Here is a 23929-nt window from a genome sequence, read left to right as displayed (position 1 = left end):
GGGGGCCTCGGAGGCCCCCCCCCCCCCGGCCTAGTTAGGGTTAAGGCGAATGCCCACTGTCCAACATTAGCCTGCGAGCTGGTACGAGCTGTATGGGGTGCCATACAGTCTGTGGCTCGTGCCACTTCCGGGTTTCATTTTCTTCTTTTTTTCTTTTTATTTCTTATGTTTTAAAAGAAAATAAAAAAAGGGGGCGGGCTCTCTGGATCCGACACTGAAGATACCTCTCAACGAATTGATTGGTTGCAAATGATTGACAATTGCCCTGCATCGACGTATAAGCACTGAATCAATCATGGGCGTACATAATCGAGTGGGATTCGAACCCACGACCTCCTGATCACCGCACAGGCGTCATCTCCACTAGACCACCGAGCTTTCGCCCGACAGCAAGTGTTGGTTCTAATACTTATAGCATGCAGCGGGTACTGCGTAATAATTCAAATTCATGAAATTATTCCGTCGAGATGCTTTCATTGCAACTGATTGACAAATATTGTGTTTTTGCCCTGCATTGACGTAAATTAGCACTGAATAGGTCGTTGTTTCGAATCCCGCTCGAGTATGTACGCCCATGATACTACTAAACACCGATTAATTCAGGGCTTATTTACGCCGATGCAGGGCAATTTGTCAATCAGTTGCAATGAAAGCATCTCGACGGAAGAATTTCACGAATTTGAAGAATTGATTGCTATGATGACCTGTTTTAAATTTGAAACCGAATTCGGCAAGCAGTGAAATGAAGTTTACATTCAACCAGTATTGTCGATCTTGACGACTGATGTTAAAATTTCCTTGTGACAACATTCAATGTTTTGGGCACATTTTGTAATTTTGATGTGTTTATTGTCCTCATTGTTTATACTGAGCAGTTGGTAATCATGCTGTATTATCCCCGAACAGCAACATGTGAGATGCTTACATCAGACGGGTGTCTAAGGGTTCTACCGTACAACGTATCGCTCTATCCGAATCTACTTGGCCACACCACGTCTCTAGAAGCCGAGATCTCGTCATACCAGTTCCTCCCCCTTCTTGCCGTCGGCTGCTCGCCCATCAACCTGCCTCTCTTTGTCTGTTCCCTCTTCCATCCACCGTGTCAAGATGCCATTGTCCCGCCGTGCGCCGAGCTCTGCAATGCAGCCATGACGGACTGCGCGCCGTATCTTCTGGGCGCGGGACTGACGTGGCCCCAGGGTGCGCAGTGCAGTAGATTCCCCAGCGCTTCAAGTGGGGCGTGCGTACCACCTGTCGGTAGGTTTGAAGCGATTGTTAGGGAATGTAAAGTAAAGTAGGCCTACGTAACTTCTGAAGTCATTCTTTTTAATGTTACATGATTTTCCGTTAGTGTGTTAACTCTATAAAAAAAAGAAGTTTAAAGGCAACATAGGGGCCTAAAACTCACAGCAAAGGAAGTAAAGGCTCTTTCTATCCAAACCAGAATGATTATGCATTTTTGCATATTCTATGAATATTATACGTGTTGGATAACCTTTCTACTACCTGCTGTCAGACGTGTATTTGTTGCAGACAGACGGCGGAGTAAACATTGAGGGTGTGATAAAGTATTATGCAACATTGGCCTAAAAATCTTGTCAAAATGCTTCTTATTCTGTCCGCGTAATTTCTTATAGGTCTGCCCACCATCACGCCATCAGAAGGGCCGGATCCTACCGCTATGCCGGATCCGACAGATCGGCCAGGCGAAACCACGACGTTACCAATGGAAAGTGTCACCTCAACCTCAATGCCTGGTAATGCCACCAATACGACCGGGGAGTTGCTGCGCCGATCGTACGCCATCCGCGACCGCGGAATGGTGCAGATGTTCCGTGGATGGGTGGATGTACAAGGACAGGGTGCTCCCAACGACTTCTGCAGGTAAATGTAACTCCTTAGTCTCTCTCTCTCTCCCCCCCCCCCCTTCTCTGTTTGCCTGTAACCCGCCAATCTGTTGTGCTGTGTTTTAAAGAAAGAAGAGAGAGAGAGAAAAAAAATAAGGCCCTATACAACAAATAATTTGCCTCAGACAATACTGACATAAGTCAAACATAATAAAATCTTAAAGGTATCAAAGAAGAATATTACATATACTATAACGATGTCTCCACGAGGGAGCTCATATTGGAAGTCTCCGCAAGGAGCTCTTACAAAATAACTCCACGAAGAAGCTTAAGCAAATAAGAATTATTAGAGTGATATTATTCAGTACCAAAAATAATAGTCATGTCTCAAAAAAGAGCTCATAATAAAGGAATACTATACTCCTGGAAAACAAAGTCTAGATTAAAAAAAAACACACACCAAAATAAACCAACATTAATGGGACCTTAGTGAGTTTGTCACGATGAAAAATTGAATAAAAATTGTCATTGTTGATGTTTGATATATGTCAAGGGATATTTACCACAAGATGACTTCTCGTAATCCTGAATCATGTAAAGGTAACAACACGGCGTGGAATAGCATGCTAACTTTTCATTGTAACTTTGTTTGATTTCATCGCTAACCTCGAACATAATTTCAGTTACCACAGTCATCTCTGCGCATATTGAATCCGAGTATAACTCATGTGTAAAGAAAAGATGTTATCAGATTTTTTTTTTTTTTTGGAGAAAGGTACAATAACTGACACTCTGCTTTGATGTTTCAGAATCATTAACGATTGTTCCATTTGCTGACTTAAATTTGTACCACACACCAATGTTCTTGTGGATAAAGCACGAGTTTATTTCGCTCCGTCCTACTGAGGTCATTAATACATAAAGAAAAAAAGATATGTGAATGGTCCTCTTTGTATATTGGACATGGCGGCTGATGACGCTTTGAAGTACAGCATTCAGGTCTGCTTGAAATCATGTCGGCAAAAAGGTTTGTTGAAAAACTCTGATGTGGATATAGCTAGACCTGCATTGAAATATGGAGCCAGCTTGTATGATTGTGACGTTGACTGATACGATGACGACATGTCATGTGTTCATCTCACTGAATTATACTTCAGTGGTTTATCTCTCGTTGTCACTTTTGCTTTTCAGATGACGTAGTGGATGTTCTCCATTCTGATTGGCCCTCGAAATCGACAGCAGCAAAAATAAAACAATTTGACTCAGGGACAAGAGCGTAATCTGACAGGATAGGAGTGATAATTTCGTATTCTCAAAACATATTTCGTGGGATTGCTACGTGTAGCTCTAAAAGATTTAATGTTTTTCTTTATCAACCACTCAGAATCGTACGAACGGACGGAAAACCTTTTATATCTTGTCTTCTCGCTGGCTCCGAAGTAGATGATCTGATGGCCTACACATCACCGGACCCTTCTGTCGAATGGTTTGACCCAGGTTACTCCCATACTTGGTACATGCGAGATGAGGATGATGATGGACGAGACGATTATTGCAGGTAGGGACAGGACCACAGTGTGTTCATGAGGGTCAAGAAGCAGATTTCCATCTCTGAAAATGTAGAGTTGATTGTAAACTCTTTAATAGTAAAACTCTTTTTTTTTGGGGGGGGGGGGGGGCATGTCGCACTTATGCTGTCGAGAGACTATGCCGAGATTAAAGGTACATTTCTTTTTTTCCATCAGGGCAGACTAACAATGTAGAAATGACAACAATGAAAAAAAAAGAAATAAATGGATGATAAAACGCTGACAATGATTTTTTTAAATCAAAGTGGTTGGAATGTTCACTCTTTCCTCGTTTACCTGTGCTTGAGCGTAGTCAACACATTCTGTCTAACTTCCGTAAACTTTACTTTTAGTTTTATTCTACATTCATACAAAGCCAACTTACATGGTGTTGAACTATAATCTAGACGTTTAGAGCTGTGTTCAGTTTATGAATTCAAATTGTTCTCACCTTTGCAGGCAAGATACCTTGTGATCGTTATTTTGTGTCGTAATGTGCTCCTTTTTAGAAAAATTTTCTTAATCTGGTTTGCTATCCTTATACTATTATTCGACATATAAATTCCCGTCGCTCTATAGCATATCGCAGAAGATTCATTCTGTTTGCATTATGCTGAAGGGAAATTCAACTCGACGAAAAAGAATATTTTGATAGAGGGAGAGCACTAATCTAAAGCAATAAACAAGATTATGAAAGTCGCAGTATAAATGCCTGTAAACTCGATTCGGACTCTCATGGACGCATTTAAACAGTCGTCTTTTCGCATAATCGTGACTTTCATTACACATTACCCCCCCCCCCCCCCCCCTCTCGATATCTTTCTCAATGATTGTGGAGATGTTGCGGAGACGTCTCGGCAACTTTGACGACGTCTCGTGCGACTGCAGAAGACGTCGCGGTGACGTCCCACGACTAATATGTTGTCCCCTTGTTTGGAGACGTCTTGGACGTCGCTATCGAATCGTTTTCTTGGTTAGAGCGCAAGTTCTTTCCTGCATGGTCTTTGGAGTCGCACCAGTCTACGCGACATCAGTCGGGCAGGAGTCGCAGGGACGTCTCTTCCAGTGAGACGGGCCTCTGATATCGCTTTGTACATTGTGTTTGTGGAGCAACGACAAAGTAATGCGATTTGTTTGTGTGCTCTCAGTAATATCTTTCTCTCTCTCTCTCTTTATGTTATTTCGATAACAGGTGTGTCGGTAGTGTGCCCTCTACGGTGGTGGTGTGTATGAAGGCTGGAAAGGATGGTTTCGAGGGGCCTAGTTACGATTTTGTACCCGCTAACGCCCCTCAAGATTGCCTCTTCTACCAGGCTGATCCTTTCTTCGGCTATGAGTAGTATTCGTTTGCCTGTCAAGCTGTAACATTTTATATACATAAAAGGGCAACACTCAAATTCCGTGACTACTTTCTTATGAGGTTTTTCATTTTGCTTTTCCATCTTATAGTTAGATTTATACATCATTTTCACTTCCGGTATTTTTGTGAAAAAACCAACAATAATCCAGAGTACTATCATTGCTAAGGATTGTGATATTATATTGTGTTATGTCTAACTTACATAGTAGACAAACGTGTGTATTGAATATGCCATGATCAGTATGCCTAAACTCAGTTCCTGAAGAGAAAAGGAAGTACATGAAACGTACTGTAAATACACATTAGTGTAAATACATGATGTGTCGTCATTTCCTCACAGTGGTTAATATTGAGGGAAAATCAATAAAAAAAGAAGAAAAAACAGCGCTGCTAGCGCTGCTGTTAGTTGATCTGTTTAATGTTTATGTCCATCATTCTGCGTAAGCGACAGTGATGTACCATTAATCATGGCATAAAAATTAAAACTAAATGGACCCTGTACTGAAAGATTTGTCGGAAGGAGTTCATGGGCTTTCTTGCACTTATGCATTTCCGTCTTTGTATAGGGTTACAATGTCATCCTACAGAGAAGGGGGTGGGGGCGCCGTTCAAGGTTGCAGCTTTAACAGAAATGTCATAAGCACCTACATCAGTTTAGATGAGGACTCAGTGGGCCGATCACAGGCGTTCAAGTTCCATTATGAAACTGAAGCTTCATAGCTTGACGAAGTCAAACCAGATACTCAGTAAAACGCTGATGTATGGAAGAAGAGTCTCCAGATCATCCAAACGTGATGAGAAACAAGAATTTGATCACTGCATCTGGACTTACTTATGATTCAAAATAATCGAGTTCCTGGTTCCGAGTTCCGAGGTCTCGGAATTAAGCAGTATGTTCAGATGCAGTCTGATTTAATTCTTGTTTCTTACAGTTGAATGTTATTACCAGAATCTACACCAATCAGTCTCCAAATCAAGATTTCATTGACGACGATAACCCCGAATATAACACTAGCAAGTTCATTGTGGTATGTGGATAATGAAATTCTATTCTGAAGTGTTTGATTCACAAAATTACATATTGAGTCATGATGGGCTGAGTCCCTTGAAAGAGGATATGTTGAGAAGGGGAAGTGAGTGAAACGTAGTGTAAATACGTTTTAGTGTAAATACATAGACCTTCATTCAGTCCTAATGTTGCGGGAACTTCAGAATCTGAAAACCCCAAGCAACAATCATTAGTTATTATGTTTGGTTGTTTTGATTAATCAATTCAGGTAGAAGCAGTGATGTAACAATGATAAAATTAGATTTTAAAGATTAACACATCATGACTGTATTCCCAACAGTTGTTTGGTTTTTTTTTTTTTTTAAAGAAGAAGTGCAGCTTCCTGGTCCAAATGCATTTATCTCTTGGGAGGAGTAGACCGGAGAGTAGAATGTCAACCTTCTCACAAGAGTTGTTTTAGGATGCAGCTGTTAAAGAAATCTGATACACATAATTTTTATCCTTCAAGATAGATAAAGACTTTCTCCTACACATCAAAGGCACTCGAGTCTTATGATGAATAGGAAGCTTTAGATCTGCGAAGAAGTAACAACCAGATATAGGAGTAACAGTTGATGCCATATGCAATTTTAAAAGGATGATCTAGTATTGGTTGAGATGAGGAATCAGCTTTTAACTTTTTGCGAGATACGTAGAAACCACCTCATGGCATGTTAAGAGCATATAATTCTATGAGAAATTCACAGCTGATTTCATGGAAATCGATTTTGAAGTGGCTGGGATATCCCCCCCCCCCCCCTCCAAAAAAAAAAGGTTAAACAAAGCCATTATTATAAAAGGTGGGTCCCACCTTTTATTAGGATCGCTTCGTTTTGGATATCTCAGCCATTTCAAACCCAATTTTCATCGAATAAACTTGAATTCCTCATATTTATAATATGCTCTTTTATACTGTATTTCATAAGATGTTTCTCATCATCTCAAAAAAATAATCATCACAAAAAAACTCACACACACACACACACACACACACACACAAAAACCATTGGAAACCTGAAGCCCCATCTCAACCGTAACTGTACCATCCCTTTCAATATCTTCAGATCAGTATTTCGAAGATAGCGATATTCTGAAAACATAACAGAAGCAAGCGTAATGTGAAATGAATACTTGTATTTTGGTATTTGCGCATGGCATTATGGGAACGTAATAGGCCTGCCCGGAATTTCGTCTTCAGAAAAAGCACGTCCGTGCGTGCACATTGTACTGTGTATATTTAATGATGTATTTTGTACGTACTGTGTATACATGCCGTAGCAGTGATACTAAAAGTTAGTGTCACGTGTCAAATGCTCTATAGCATTCTCATTACCTCTGAATACGATGTCTTGATATGATTGTAAAATGGAAGAATGAATAAACATTCATTTCTAGAGTAAATCAAATTCACATTCTCTATTTTGTGTGGTTGCAATGTCTCATATTCATTGCGGAAGTGCTCTTTGCATAGATTGAAGATTTCTTAGTTTGGATTCCATCAGAACATAGGCCTATTCAGCATATATATATATATATATATATATATATATATGTATATATATGCTGAATATATCAATTTGACCCCCCCCCCCCTTCAGATCTAGGCCGCCGATCGCGCGATCGCCGCAAAATTTTGCATGAACATAGAGCCGGATGTCATCTACAAGATCACATGGTTATACAGTAGAAAAATATTGATGTTCTATTTTTTTTGTAAATTAATGATGTAAATTTATGCATGAAATCATATTTTCACCTGTAACTCAATTAAAAAGACTGAAGACTGAAAGTTTTGTGTCGGAATCCCTCAAGACACATCGAACAATTTTCTTGTAAAAAAAATAGCACAATCAAAATCAATTTCTGACGTATAGGTGATATTATTTTGTTGGAACTCCATTTACGAAAGTAATTGCCCACAGGCTGCATAATATTATTATGACATCTTTGTATCTTTGTCAATAGAGGTAATTGAGCAGGCACCAACACAAAACGGAGAGTCAAAATAACAGAATCACCTTGGATATCGAAAGATATTCTGACTTCGATTCGCTCCCGGGATTAAGCCAAAAAGAGCAACTCTATAATACATGTATAATGCATGACTGGATATTTATAAAAGGGCACGCAATGATATAACGGAGGCCGCTCGGAAAGCTAAACGGGATTTCATAACTGAAGAAGATTAATTCAGCAATATACACAATCTAAAAGAAATATGGAACCCCTGAAGTATATCTAATGCCAAACAAGAATAGTCGGCCTGACATAATTTTATGACAAATAATGTGCCTTACCTATATGTACAGCTAAGAGCTGGCGAATGCTTTCAATGATTTTTCATATACATTGGTAGTAGTGTTGAGAACAAAAGTCATGAAACAAATGCAGACGATCATTTTTAAAAGGTTACATCAAATTTTAGTTTCGATACCGTTTCAGTAAGCCTTTTACTTTTTTTCAGTGACTTACTGTACAAAATCCTCTCCTTACGAGGATAATGGCAGAGTGGAATCCACTATCAACAAATGTTAGGGACTCCCCAACGGTTGATTCAAAAAGGTAAAATTAGGTGACGCGGATATCCCAACTTCAATTCGGGGGCCCATTTTTTATGCATTGTTATAGCTACCCTGCGCCTGCAACTGAATATCCCAGCTGTGGAGTCTTGTTTGCACTACAACGTGTATAGCCGGAAGAAGAAGAAGAGTGAATTTCTACGTGGCAGATTGACTGTAAGTGTTTTAGTGTGAATAATAATGTGTGTGTCCTGTCTGTGTGTTTGTCTGTGTATGTATAGATGTGTGCGTATATATATATACATATGTTTATATATACATATGTATGTATATATATATATATATATATATATATATAATATATATATATATATATATAATATATATATATATACATATCCATATATAATCATATATATTATATACAATGTATATATATGACGGGGGAAGGGCTGCTGGCAGATGTTGCAGTATATAGTTAACTTGTTGCCTTTTACTGCTGGCAAGCTTTCGACTCTTTTACAGGTCTTCTTAAGGGCTTGGGACGTAAGCAAAAAGCAACCAATTTACGAACACTTAGATAGAATAAGGCAAAAACAAGGCATGCAAAATAAAAGAAAGCCAAAATAAAAACAAACAGCAACATAACATATAAGGTGACATTCACCACAGAACAGCAGTATGTCATACATTGGCATGCACGGCGGTGAAAGTTACTGATAGGAGATATATATATATATATATATATATATATATATATATATATGTGTGTGTGTGTGTGTGTGTGTGTGTGTGTGTGTGTTTGTCTGTTGGCCGTTGGGGTGGTAATCTATAAAGTTGCGTCTAGTATATTATGGGTGAAAACTTCGTACAAATGTTAGTTTTATCTGCAGTAGTACGACGAGCTGTAATTACCCCGCTGTAAAAGCATTGTCTTTGTGCCTCCATCATAGTCAGTTTCAGCACTGATGGCTTTGGAAGGTTGTGAAAATGAATAATAGTTCAATAAACTTGAAGACGCCCATCGACCTGGATATGTTATTTGCTGGTGGTATGTTAACAACGTTTAATGTCATCTCTTTGTTTTTGTCAGCTGCACTTGCTCTTTCGGTTCCAAATATACGACTCTTGAATTTTCTAATATAGTATAGGGCCTAATATGCTACCCCACCACTGCCCACAGGACGTAATTCCAGCACAGTGCTTATTGATGATGGTCTCTTTATTTGTACCCTGATATATCACAAATACATTTTCACGTATTTCTTTCATGGGTAAACCCTATGTCTATTATAATGTTACGGAGGAAGATAAGAAATCTAATTGTTGCTATATTCTGTACGTTTTTGTTCTATTTGTACAAACTCATGGACAAATGGAATAAAATGAAATTGAAAATTGAAAATTGATCACTTTCTTTGCGACCGTCTCCGCTTAGAAAGAAAAAGTAGATTACAGAGATTGTAAATGCCATTGCAGCTATGTAGACTCTCTCTCTCTCTCTCTCTCTCTCCCTCTGTTATGTACATCATCAATGATTAATAAATTGAACAGAACTCCAGAAATGGGCTTAAATCATTGCACTAGTGCTGTCAATACCAGCAGTTAAGAACACACAATTTTTTATTTTATTATCATTATTATTATTATTTTTTTTTGGGGGGGGGGCCTCCTTGCATGCTCTGTAATGATACTCTCTGTGTTCCTCAATGAACTGCCTGATGGTATGTTAGCGGCATGATTCATGCCATTTCTGTAGTTCTGTTTCTGTTATTGATAATATCATTTGACCAGCTCATGCACGTAAAAGATCCCGCTTCATTCATTCATCGCAAAGAGCAGGGTGTCTAACCCGGTGAAGTGGTCCCACCCCACATCCAACTGGACCCCATGGAAGACCAGTTTAGTGTAGCTGAATATGGGCTATCCAGCCATCTTCACAGATGGAAAATGGACAACAACAACAACCAACAAGTGGACTACGTTTTACTTAACATTGGTATTGGCCTTATACTCGGCGAATATCAAGCTCATTTACGGTATAACACTATCAAATACAGGAACGAATTTTGGTCTGTCTGTCTGTCTGTCCCTCAAAGAAAAAAAATTGACATGACGAAGTGAAAGTTGGGTCTGCCAACATTTGTTTCCACTTTTACTCACAAAATAATATTGTCCCTTTGGTCGTTATGTAGGCCTATGTGTGTGCATGTGTGCGTGTGCGCTTTTGGTGCCTTCTTCGCATAGGCTCTATTATGATCCGTGACTGATAATGAATCAGAATCTTTCAGAATTTACAGTAGGGTACTGTACTTCATCGTCTGAAAAATTGCAATTCCGAATGAATTTTTCTCTACATATAACACGGCTGAAATTACCGTTGTTGATGATGTTTTTATGCCTACGCATGGGAATGATTATTTTACCTTAAATGTTTTGGTCAGACGTCATAGGATGTTATAGCTTCTGCAAATTTTCTGCATTTGTGGCTTATTAATAACACCTGTCAATAAAAAAGGAGGAAGAATCGCCCTTTTCTGTTGGACCTTAACAGTGTATTTTAACAGATTTTGTTTTGCTTCTGTCTTTGGTTCCGTTTCATTGAAAGACGTCCATTGTACAACTTGTACTACAGCTGTGAGTGTGATATAGTAGACCTAAAGCCCGCCGCACACTATACGACCCATCACGACTATACGACCGTAAGACCATAAGACCCAGTCGTAAGACCTGCCAACGCACTCGATACGACCTGACCTTACGACTTACAACCTGCGCATGCGCTCTTTGCGTGTCCCGTATGTAGCAACCGTAAAATATATATTTTGGATCAAAAATTTATACTCTAGTGATTGGTTGTAAGAGCTTCACGTGATTATAGGTATTATACAAATATACTTGGCCTTGAGAGTTTCCTGTTAAAACTATGGGCAGAGGTGACTCCAAACTAGTACTATTCACTGAGGGGCGCAGCCCCGAAGTGAATAGTACTAGTTTGGAGTCACCGAGGCCCATAGTTTTAACAAGAAACTCGAAACTAGGCAAAGTATATTTGTTTTATATTTTGGATCAAAAATTTGAATAAAAAGTGAAAATCATTATAGGCTTTTAATAGCCTAACTCCGGGACGCTCCGTGTACACAGTTACACTGCAACACTGCGTGTTGGGGCTGGTCGCAGTTCGGCTTAGCCGCACTGCGGCGGCAGCGCAGCGCCTGCAATACGCAGCAGTGCGAGAGACCGGAAATTGAAAAACGTAGCAGCCGTGGCACCGCCAGAGTTGCCCGTCGCATGTATCCAAGCGCTCGTATGGCCGCTGCAAACCTGAACACTAGAATTCGGGACCGGACGTGGACGGACCACGTACACTTGATTGTAAAGAAGGGTGATTGTGACATCATTTTGCAAATAGTATATACTATTTGCAAAATGTCGTCATAAAAGTGACGTCATTTTGCAAATAGTACTTCATGGAGTGTCAAACACACCAAAACTCTAAAATAGTTCAAAATACCTATAATCACGTGAAGCTCTTTTAACCAATCAATGGAAGACAAATTTTTGATCCAAAATATAATTTCAACTACGCCAGAAAGTTGACACTCCGTAAAGTACTATTTGTATAATGACGTCACTTCTTGCAAATACAAGTGTAGTATACTATTTGCAAAATGATGTCACAAAGCAATTCTGAAACTGTGCGCAGCTTTGTACCCATCACTCTGTGTAATGTTACATCTTTTAACAAACAATTGTGACATCACAAAGCAATTTTGACATTACGCACTGCTCGTACCGTCACTCTGTGAAATGCATCAATTTCTAACAAAAAGATTGTGACGTCATAAAAACAATTCCGACATTGGGCATTGCTTCGCACAGCGCGTCGCGCGTCGCGCTTGCAGTTATGACATCGGGCGTTGCTGCATGTTTCTTATGGTCAACGTAGGATCCCAACACAAGATCGCATCCACCATCTCTCGCTTTGCATTTCCCCCATTTGCTTTTCTTTTGTTTGAATTTTTGATTCAAAATATAAAACAAATACACTTTGCCTAATTTCGAGTTTCTTGTTAAAACTATAGGCCTCCGTGCCTCCAAAAGAACTATTCACTTCGGGGTTGCGCCCCTCAGTGAATAGTTCTTTTGGAGTCACCTCTGCCCATAGTTTTAACAAGATACTCTCAAGGCAAAGTATATTTGTATACATGTTTGCAAAGGCTCAGCGAGACAGAATCCGAGACTACTTCAGTTCCCCTGAAAGAAGAGTTGAATGACAAGATAGGACTCTTGACTGAAATTGAAGAGTAGGCCTGAAGCATCTGTACACAATTTTCCTTGTCTTTTATGAGGAAATAATTTCATTTTCTTTATCACAAGTCATATCAATACATGTCACACTAATCTATGTGATGTAAGATAGTCCTTGAGTTGTTTACAATTATATTTTGTAAATGCAAGGAAACTGCGCGCTGTCGTCCCCTTATCCAACATCGGGTTATCAACTTCAAAATACATTAAACATCTCATACATTCAAAGTCTTCAAACAAAACAAAAAACCAACGACAACAACAACAACAACAAAAAACGGTTGTAGTGTGATACTTTCAAAAGGTTTCTTAAATTAGGGCCTAATGTAAATTAAGAATCGATGTTGCAAATACAAAACATCCTTTTCCCAGATCCTGCAGTATTATCTGTATCATCTCGCGTGGAGTACTCGAAATACAACTTTTATCTTGCATATATGGCCCATTCTCAGTAAAAGCGTTCAAATACGGAATTTTGGTGTCGCCGACATTCCATGACAGTTTGCGGTTCCCTGAAACCTATTAGATACTATTTAAATGTTTAGGACTTTATTTGTTGAAAATAAACACGATCAAATGCGGTTGTCTGCCTTTTTGTATAAAATTTTGCTGTTAAACTTCGTTAAGACCCCCAAAACGCAGTGTCGCCGGCTATTTCAGAATTATGTTTTATTGCTCCTCTCCGTCCACAAACACACTTTCCAAATATACTTTTCATGGACGATGAGCATGTCATATGTGCTAATCACAATACTCAAAAAGTTCAAAAAATTTTATTGACTCCTTTTTTATAGCCTTTTGAAACCTGTCGCCAAGTTCACCGCCAGATACGTTACCAGTTTCTTTAGTGTTACAGCATTGCGAAAATAACAAGACTATGCAATGACCCTGTGTATATGAAACCCTGAGGATATACTTCATACATTGCAAGTACTTAGAGTTTTTGTGCAACAGCTCTTTATTAAGAATACGGTACAATGTTTGAAATATCGGTTTTCTACACTTTTATTTGGACAGATACGTTACATATACTTTTCACGCCACCCACTGCGACAGATATTGCAATGTCAGACAAATTGTATATTATACATTACTCCTCGGAATGACGCATCGATTCAACATTAAAGTTTAGTACAAGTGAGAAATATTTGGTAGATATCGCTCTCACAATAATATGATCGACCATATACGTTACCACAGATACGTGACCGAATTTTGCTCATTGGTCTTGTGCTTTCTGGGGATCAAATCTGGTCAAAATTCATCCCTACACATTACATGCTTCGTTTTGTTGGACCTCAGGATTGTATTCTAAACATCAAAAGGACAGAGAGGTGAAAAAGAGCAACACTTCCACATGATTTTTCTTTCTGCGTCAGTGTCTCACAACTTAATGCCAAGTTTTCCTACAGATACGTTACCACATAATCAAAATGCTGAAAAGAAATTGTAAATGTTTTTACAAACAAATCGTTGTGTGCTCATAAACTACAAAGTTCTATTCTATAAAACCCAGCCACTTTCATATTCTATGCAACAACTTTGAACGTTTATTTTACAAGACGAAGCTAAGATTCAGCATATCAGTTTTTTGCTTTTCAGATTTAGCAGATACGTTACGTATAATTCAGGGCACCCACGGTGACAAATAATGTAATGTAAAACAAAGTGTTCACAAAACAATTCTGCATAGAATGACGCTTCCAGAAAAAATTAAAGTTATGTTCAAATGAAGAATATTCAGTAGAAATGGCTCTGTAACTTCACCGACAGATTCATTTACGGTACGCCAGATACGTTACCAAACTTTGAAAGAGTAAAAAGTAGTTTATGAAACGCTTCCGAGAAAAGTTTCAGTGTTCTGTTGCATATTTATTCTAGTGCTTTTCATCATATGAAGAACTACTCAAAATTCATTGATAAGTTGAACAATTATTTATTCATTTTCATTAAAAGGGATGAGCCAGATACGTTACCATAGGTCAAACAACTGTTTTAGCATATCGAGTTCATAAAGACTGTACCTACTTCCCTCTAAGTGCCTGCAAAAATATATTTTTTAAACCTTGTTTGCGTTATCCATCAAAACTTAATGAATATTTATAGTCAGATGGATAAATACATTCAGACGTAAGATGAGAATATTCTGTGAGTGAAGAACTCAGCTTTCACATTTGGGGCTCTTTTCCACTACATTTCATAGTTTAAATATTACGTACAATGTTTAAAATGGTTAATTTGGGCTTACATCATTCATTTTTACATCAATTCATGAGGTAGATAATTAAACAGGTGATATTTATTAATTCATACACAGCTAAAATTATTACTTATATTTTAGCAGATACGTTACCAAAGGTGATTCGATGTTTTTCAATAGGTATTTCCCCAGGAAAGCAATTCAGATATGTTTCTTGTGGAAATTCCAGATCGGATCGTTCCCTTTGCATGATTTGTGGGATTTGAAACTTTATTTGTAAGCGAAATTTGCTAAAAACACAAAGTGAATCTTAAGGTTATATTTCATTTCAGCAAAAAACATATTTTAACCTACCACGCAGAAATAATTTCTACCAATTAGCAAGGGATGACAACATCTTTACCTCTTGAAAACCCCCAATATCTTTAGGGGGGACAGATGTCTTTTCCTGAACAGAAATTGGATCAAAACAATAAATTTAATTCAAAGTTAGGAGTCCATTGCAACATGTAAATTTGCGGTAACGTATCTGATTGGTGATCAAAAATCATATATGATGCTCAATTCATTTTTACTCAATGAATGGCCATCATTTAGAATGTTCCACTTTTTGTTTCATATTTGACCGGTTTTGAAGTTACCGAAAACACATCTTTGAATGTATTACTTTGTGGTTGATTTTTCGGTTTTACTCACAGGGAATTGAACACTTAATCTGAGAATGGCCCATTATCTCACCATTGATAACGGAAAAACAGAGAGTGCATTCTCTTTGTGATGATTTTCTTTCTTCTAAAAAACATTGCTACTAATGATTACTGTAAAAGCACGCTTTGTGTGTCATCAGGAAACCTTCTGACGACTGTCTTCGTGCTTACTACCATAATATGTACGTACAAAGTATGTATGATGCATTCATATTTACTTGTATGTTATTAATATGTAGGCCTATGCATGTAATTTGTACACTAGTAAATGGTCAAGAGGGGTCATGCATGATTGTACACGTTGTCAATTTGTTGTTGATGTTGTTGTTTTGCGCGCACTCTCATTGCACGTTTTACATGTGTACCTGTGCGCATACTGTGATTTTACTAGTAGGGCCTATAGACAGCTGTTTTACACATTTGTACGCAGACTTCTATGTGTACAATACTAGTATCCGACGAGCTTGCTTGTTGCTGGCATCGCTATATCGATCCATCGATCCATTACATTATACCAGGTGCCATCAGTAAACATCACCCGAGAATAGATTCCGGAATCCTGATCTTATCTACACTATACTGGACACTTTCTACAGAATAAAGGGGCGCCAGTTTTGATCCTAACATATTTGGATTCGAATTTGATCGAGGTTTGAGTGATCTCGCCATCGCTCACTCGTCACACGCAGCTCAACACTCAACACTGACAGTTCAGCACTTCAAACAATGATTGGACTAAACTTGGATGTTGGATTCAAGCAGGAGTAACGTAAAATAGGCCTATTAACCTTCAGGGCTTATTTGGATTCGAATTTGATCGAGGTTTGAGTGATCTCGCCATCGCTTACTCGCAGCTCAACACTCAACACTGACAGTTCAGCTTTTCAAACAATGATTGGACTAAACTTGGATGTTGGATTCAAGCAGGAGTAACGTGACATTATATAGGCCTATTATTAACCTTCAGGGCTTCTAACAATACGGTACTCGGTACGATGATCCACGCCGCAGCCAATGACTCAAACAGTATGTGAACAGTGGGGGGGAATCTACACCTTTCATCTGTACTCTTGATCTCTATTCTTACTAACGTTAGATACGAGTACTAGTAATTCCACATGCCGAGAATAATCGGAGACTTCATTCAAGCAAGTTTGCCTGTGTAACCTTGTACCTGTGCCTGTAACACACCTGTACCTCCGACGGGCCATGGATCCATTGGACAGTAGACTGGGTCTAGATCTTTAGCCTTAACAATGTTAACTGTTGGGAGGTAAGAAGACTAACCACAACGTTAGGGCCTAGGGAGTAGCTAGGAAAGACGGTAAGTGTCTATGAAACGTTAGACTTTTAACACTACAGTTGGGTCTAGAGTTCTAGCCCGAGGGTTCTGCGTACGTAGATGAAGTACTAGTACACTGTAACGTTAGAACTTAGTCTGTATCTCTAACGTTGTCGTTACTGTACTTTTTAAGATCCATAACAAGAGAATCTAAAGGGATTTCTCAATTCAAAGCTAGCCAAAACTTCGTCAAAATTGCACAAATATTGTTCATCACATATCATTATTCATCCAATAGAGTCTAACACGTTACCGTACTCACTAGTTTCTACAGCCTAATCGTTATAGGCCCTTCGACGATTGTTCTTTTATCGGAACCACGTCAGGTTGCGAAGAGTTCGTCTCAATTCCAGCTAACGTAATAGGCCTAACGTTAGAAACCCTAACGTTAGATTTTAGTAGACCTTTCCAGGGGCGGATCCAGGAATTCCGTAAAGAGGGGGCGCGTTTACAAAATTAAAGGGGGGGGGGGGGCGCACGCACCCCTCCCCCATTTTTTCTTTTTATTTCTTTTGTTTCAACAAAAGATAAAGGGGGGGGGGGGCGTGCGCCGGTTGCGGTCCTCCCTGGATCCGCCCCTGCTTTCCGTGTTAAACGACCGCGATCGAGTTTAGAATAATACTATTTAGCGTAGAAAGTAGCCTATCTAGATTCTACATTTAAATGGTAGACGTGTTAGACGTCGGTATAAATTCCATTTCTAACTAGATAGTACAGTAGATGTAGCCCTAAGGTATTCATACATGACTGTCATGGGTATAGACACTCACATAGTAACCATTAGTAGTACTAGTACTTGTAGTCGTTCTTACTTAATAGCTAGCTGTTTTCAACTGCTGTAAAACTTAAAAAGTCGGCTAGAGTAATAGCTAGCACTGCAAGGCCCTAACGTCTATCGGTAGGCGTTGCACGTACTACAATCGAGTAATAATACTAAAGGTTAGGCCTAGTAATACTAGTACTGTAGGCCTACTAACACGTTAGTAGAAAAACAATAGTTCTTTCTGGTAGCGTGTAGTAAATGCTCTGGAATATAAATGATGAAAGCGAAATCGATATCAACCAAAACTGACCGTTTAAGACTTTTCTCGGTATTGTTTTTGTTTATTCATTTTTTTAAAAGTGTGTAGTAGATAAATCTACCTCTACTCTGTGTAACCATTATTATTAGAGGTCTAACCGTTAGGCCTACTTTATGACGAATCCACTACTACTCTAGTTACAGGAGTGGCTAGTCTACTGACCACTGTCTACACATGTGTAAACCTAGTGGAATGTCTAACAGTCCATAGATAAAGTTTGAAGTTTGGAGTAACATGGTCTAGATTTGTAAAAAACAAAACAAAACAAAAAACAAACAAACAAACAAACAACAACAACAACAAAAAAACTTTATTCTGAAAACTCCACATTTCAGCCCCAATATCTCACCGCCCATACCAAAATCGAACGCGTGTAATAACTAACGTTAGGTGAGTGTATGTAAACGTGACTTTGTCATACATTGATCATATTGGCTATTGCTTTGCATGTTTGTTTGCTTTTTACCACGGTTGCATTTTATAGTATGCATTCACCTTCGAAAGATAAGGAAAAAAGCAGTAATTATTTACCGAAAAAAAACCCCATGGGATCTCCTTTAAACAGTAGAAGTCTAGAATAGTTGTTTATCAAGGGGCTGCTCCAATATGCAGCAAAAACAGATCTGATTCTCAGTCGCCATGTAGTGACATAGATCCATCAAATTAAACTAGATATTTACTGACAGTAAAAGGTCTACACAAATCTGGTTCGAGCTGCTGGCTCAGGGACATCCTGTGGCAAGGGTATAAACTATACCGGATACTAATTGGCTCACTATAGGAGTACTACTTGTACCAGCAATATTTAGTATTCTGCCAAATGTCACAAATTTTGAGATAAGTACATCTGTGTCCTTCATGCAGTGCAGATCTACAGTTCATCTATAATACACGGAATGTATTGTGGGACGAATTTACAAACTACGAGTTGCTATCTTATCTGTGAGCGGAAACCGGAAGTTTAGTATTTATGTGAACATTACCAAGAGGAAATGAGGTGGTTCTTAAACAGAGATTGCAAAGTAGACCCATCAATATATTTTGCAGATTATTGATGAGTTGCTTGATTTGTAAAGCTTAACGCCAAATCCAGTTCGTGTTTATTGATGAACTGAAAGATTACATGGTTACTTTGAAACAGTACAGTGTACTTCGCTGTAAAGCATATTCCAGTGTGTTTTCTCTTCTCTTTTTATTTCTATTGTCAGTTAAAAAGGGAAATTGTACACTATTTTCTGATTTGCTGCTTTTATTCAAAGCACACGCATTAATTGTTGCTAGCACAGAGAGCAGACTGCAGCAAGGGGAGGTCTTTTCTGATCTTAGAATGCTTGTACAGACTGGACTAATAATGCCACTAACACTAACATGGATACCACTTGGCGCATAACTTGTGTCCGGTATCATAAGCACGCGTCATTCTAAAGGAGAACAATAGTTTCGTTTATACTTCATCCATAGCACCTCATGTGTTTTCGTTCGAAATTGTAAACCAATGTCGTGTAGAGGACTATGCAGCTCATTCAGTATTGATTTGATTAAAAGAAAGATCAAAATGATAAAGCTTCTCGAATTAGAAAAATATTTGTAATGCTACAAACGTACAAATTAACATGAATGAATGAATGAGTCAACGTTAATACTGAAGGGCTTTACCTTCGGCAATCGGCAACAATTTCCAAGTACACTATATAGTCGGTACATGTATTTGCAGACAGCTGGCAGTGTTAGGTTAGTATGTGAGTGCGCCTGCCTATAGTATCATTGCAAAAATTATATTAGAATAAATTATCTCTAATATCTGGTGTTTTTTTTTTTAACTTTAATCTCCTGCAGGTGTTAAGAATACGGTTCGTCCTTGCCCGTCGTCTCGACAGAAGAGCACGATGCGGCGGATCTGCTCTCCGCTGATCGTCAAATTTTCCCTGGTACTCGTATCAACATGCTGGCTGTTGATTACTTGGCACTCTTGTAAGTCCTTCGTAGAATTCTGAAGCTCATCCCATTAAACCAAAGTTACGTCAGCTTCCAAACTCAGCTACCTTTCATCTTTTCACTTGTAAAATACTAATGCTACGATAATCGCAACAAATCAATATTTCTACTGCACCGTTTTCACTCTGAATAACCCCATTTTCACTGGTAATGCCCCAGTCACATATAAACACGGATGCTCAAGGATCTGCACGGTGATCCGGGGAAATCCGGGGACGTCCGGGGAGATCCGGGATTCTGGTATGACTGTACGCACAGTATCAACACGGCATCTACACGGATAAGGCCGGAAGAGCGCGGCGTCTGCACGGACAAACACGGCATCTACACGGATCAACACGGCAGCCACACGGACCACCCGCATTGCTCTGCCAACACGGCAATCCCCGGATGACGCAGAATGTTTTTGACCTCTAAAAGTTGCCGTGTTGGCCTCCCGGCGTCAACACGGATCTCTCCCCGGATCAGATCCGGGGTGGTCCGGGGTGGTCCGGGGTGATCCGGGATGTCTATGTGACTGGGGCATTGGAGCCTGAAGTCACGAGTGATTACAATTTGATAACAGATATTTCTGCTTGATTTTCTATCTATTGAAGAGTTCAAGACAAGGGTTATGTTCACAGTGAAAAGTGGTGAGTGGGAATAAAAGGAATAATGAGTCTTGCTATTCAAATGAGATTTTGAAAATGTTGCAGTGGAATTCCAAACCTTGTTCTCCTTGGCTTTACAAAATAGAGTAAAGTAAGACATTCCTTGCTAGAGAATCCATTAAAATTTGACAAGCTTTAGAAGGTGCAGAAAGGTGTTACTTACAAGTATAAAAAAGTAATTTTAGAAATATCATGAAAATAAACAACAGTACCGGGTACTAACTTTCCTTTCTCATTATCATGTACATTTTGTAATCAAGCATCTTTTTATTTGCTTATTTATTTATTTTTTTTTTTTTGGAGGGGAAGGGGCTCGCGTTGCAATAATGAGCAAAGTTAAATTTCAATGCTAGGGGTTGTTACGTAATTACGGTATCGGCCCCAAAGCACAATTATTTATACACAAAGCCATAGAGACATATGAATCGTTGAAGTCATCTCAGATTATTTGCATATGTCTTTGTGATCATTACCGCTTTATTCTATAAACATTTACGTTAACTATTTCATAAACTTTGTTATTCGAAGTCCGAACCCGAAATTCATTTTCTTTCTCTTTTAGCTAACACATTGGTAACAGCGTTATCTTATGGGTATCGCTTGCCTAATGCTAAAACCATGACGCTGCGTGTTGCCACCACACTTGGCCCCACAAACCAAAGAGACAGTAGGAAAAGAACCAGAACGGTGGATCCCGACCGGGTGAATGGAACTACAACGACACAGGTGCCAAACACTGTTGCACAGGGTGTTAACAGAACAAGCAAAGACAGGAACAACTCTTTGGTAGGTGCCTCTTTGTTTCAGTGTTTGCTTATACATGTACAATGTATCATACTGTTTTATAACAACCCCTCCCCCCGTAATGAGCAAAAAACACAGATAGATATAAAAAAACACGATCCCTAAAACCCCTAAAAAATAAAAACAAAAACAAGGGAGCCATTTTGTACTTTAACTCGAGGTAATTTGCATTCCGCAGGTATTTATATTGAATTGGGAGTGCTTAAAAAAAACAAAAAGAAAACAAGACTTAATTAAGGATGCAGAAATAACTGTCCCTTCTTTAATTGCATTGTAATTTTAAATGTATGTTCCATGGGATCCTTTCCAATTGCCAGTGTATCAGTTTGCATAAGTTTTAACGCTTAATTGTTACAATTATTCTAACGAGAAAGGCAATTGTTTTTCATTTGATTTTGTGGATGTGGCACTTTTTAACAACTGTGGAAATTCACTTTGCTATCGAAATCTATCTTACAGTTTACTGATCACCTGGATCACCACAGTAATCAGCCAAGAATTCGAGATGGACGGAGGAGTGTTCAGCTGAGAAAAGCTTGTGCTCAGCTTCAGTTATCGAAAAAATCCAACAACTTCACGGAGATGCAACAACAGCTCAGCCACATTATAGTTTTTCCGAAATACAAACTCCTCTATTGCGATATTCCGAAGGTCGCCAGTACAAGCTGGAAGCGATTTTTCTTGGATTTACACGGACATAAGGAGAAGGGAAATGCTCACGTCCTTGCAGAGCGTCATTTCAAGACATTGGCTACTCTTCCAAGAGCGGCTGCTGAGCAAGCACTGGCCGAATACAAGAGTTTCGTGTTTGTTCGAAATCCGTACTCTCGTCTCCTGTCGGCCTTCATAAACAAGATGCTCTCCCCGGGAAAAGAGGAAGTTTGGCGTGTTAAAAGAGTCAACAGCTGGCTGCAACAACGTGACGCCAAACTTGGTAAGCGTCGAAGTGGAAGACAGAAAATGACTTTCTCCGACTTTGTCAGCTATTATGCAGAGTCCGGAGAAAGAGATATTCACTGGAAAGCCATGTCTAGTATATGTCATCCCTGCTTTGTAGATTTCGATTTTATTGGTCATCTCGAAACTCTGGAACACGACTTGAAGGTGATCATGGATATCGTCCAAGCGCCACGTGGTATTTCATACCCTGTCGCCGACAATAAACATTATACGGGCAGCTCAGGCGCGCACACTTTCCGGGATTACTATTTGAGCTTAACAGCAAGAGATTTACACGCATTGTCGTTGGTGCCGGATTTTGCGCAGGACCTTGCCTTGTTTGACTACCAAGTTCTCGATAGAGATGAGTTACTTAATAATGGCCGGGTTTGAGGTACAACAATACAAACTGCTAACTTTGAAGACAACCTTAAAAATCGTTCTCATTAACTTTCACTAAATCTCCGTTCTTCTCACTTACAAATCTTCGCATCAAACATAATTGGGGAGATCGTGTTTTTTTCACAAACGGGCCAAAAACTCTGGAATAACCTTCCATATTTCTCTGACAACCAACTTCTGTCGATGATGTTTTCAAATTGAAACTTGAAACCTACCTCTTTGATCTACATTGGTTGTGTTTACGTATTTTTGTGATAATTATGATTTTCGCATATTTCCTTTTGTCATATTTTGTTTTTGTGAAACTACTCACGGACCTTATTTTAATGTCGAACTCGTGGGATGATCCAGCTAGAACAGCATGATTTCGGGTAAATACGACTGAACCCCCCCCCCCCCCCAAACAAACAAACAAACAAAACAAAACAAAACAAAAACAAAAACAAAAACCAACAACAACAAACAAACCAAACCCAACAACAGCAACAAACAAACAAGCGTTTCTTTATAGTATAAGTGACGTCTTCAATGAGCTCACATCCTCGTGCACTCCGATCACAACACCGACTAATCTTCAAGTCCCCCGCGTCAACACTCACTTCTACATCTCAAGTTCCTTCTCTGTCATGGCGCCCACCCTCTGGAACGCTTTACCCATCTCTGTCCGTACTACACCAACTAAAAAGATCTGCAAGGCTGGACTCAAAATGCATCTATTTTAACAATACTTTTGTAATTCATTGTAGTATTTCATTTCATTTGTAGTACATGTATTTTGTAACTGTGATGCTGTCATTGGAATAACTATTGTAAAGTCCATAGACACTTTTCTGTACCATTCTTATAAGCAGAATATATTATTATTGTTATTATTAGTATTATTAGTAGTTGTAGTATCATCATTATCATCATTATTATTGCTATTATCATTTAGAAACGTTGATCACCTGAGTAGCTGTTAACGATCAGTTTTGGTTCTAGAAAAGGCACAGCTCCACCCATTGCCTTATCACTCCAGAAGTAGGTTCTGGAAGATGAACCTACAAACTGAAATCATATGTGGACCATGGACTGTTATCTTGGATTGCTATTATTTTGGAGTAGGCCCAACTATCACACTTCATCCACTCATGCTAGCCAAGAGAAGGGGTACAG

The 23929-nt window shown here is 39.0% G+C and overlaps 1 protein-coding gene across 1 annotated transcript in view; it reads left to right on the top strand.

Moving 5' to 3' along the window:
• The window catches only part of LOC139743675 (uncharacterized), a 34275-nt gene extending 29520 nt beyond the window's left edge, over positions 1–4755 (top strand). Inside the window, exons 11-14 of the mRNA XM_071654135.1 lie at positions 907–1257; positions 1638–1884; positions 3232–3405; positions 4608–4755. Coding sequence (XP_071510236.1) covers positions 907–1257; positions 1638–1884; positions 3232–3405; positions 4608–4755 — 920 coding nt within the window. The remainder of the gene's footprint in view (positions 1–906; positions 1258–1637; positions 1885–3231; positions 3406–4607) is intronic.
• The last annotated feature ends 19174 nt before the right edge of the window (positions 4756–23929 follow it).

This window comes from Diadema antillarum, unplaced genomic scaffold (assembly GCF_040938485.1).
Source record: "Diadema antillarum isolate AM-2024a unplaced genomic scaffold, OU_Dant_1.0 seq00001103_RagTag, whole genome shotgun sequence".
NCBI lineage: Eukaryota > Metazoa > Echinodermata > Echinoidea > Diadematoida > Diadematidae > Diadema > Diadema antillarum.
This window is presented reverse-complemented; position numbering and strand designations above follow the sequence as displayed.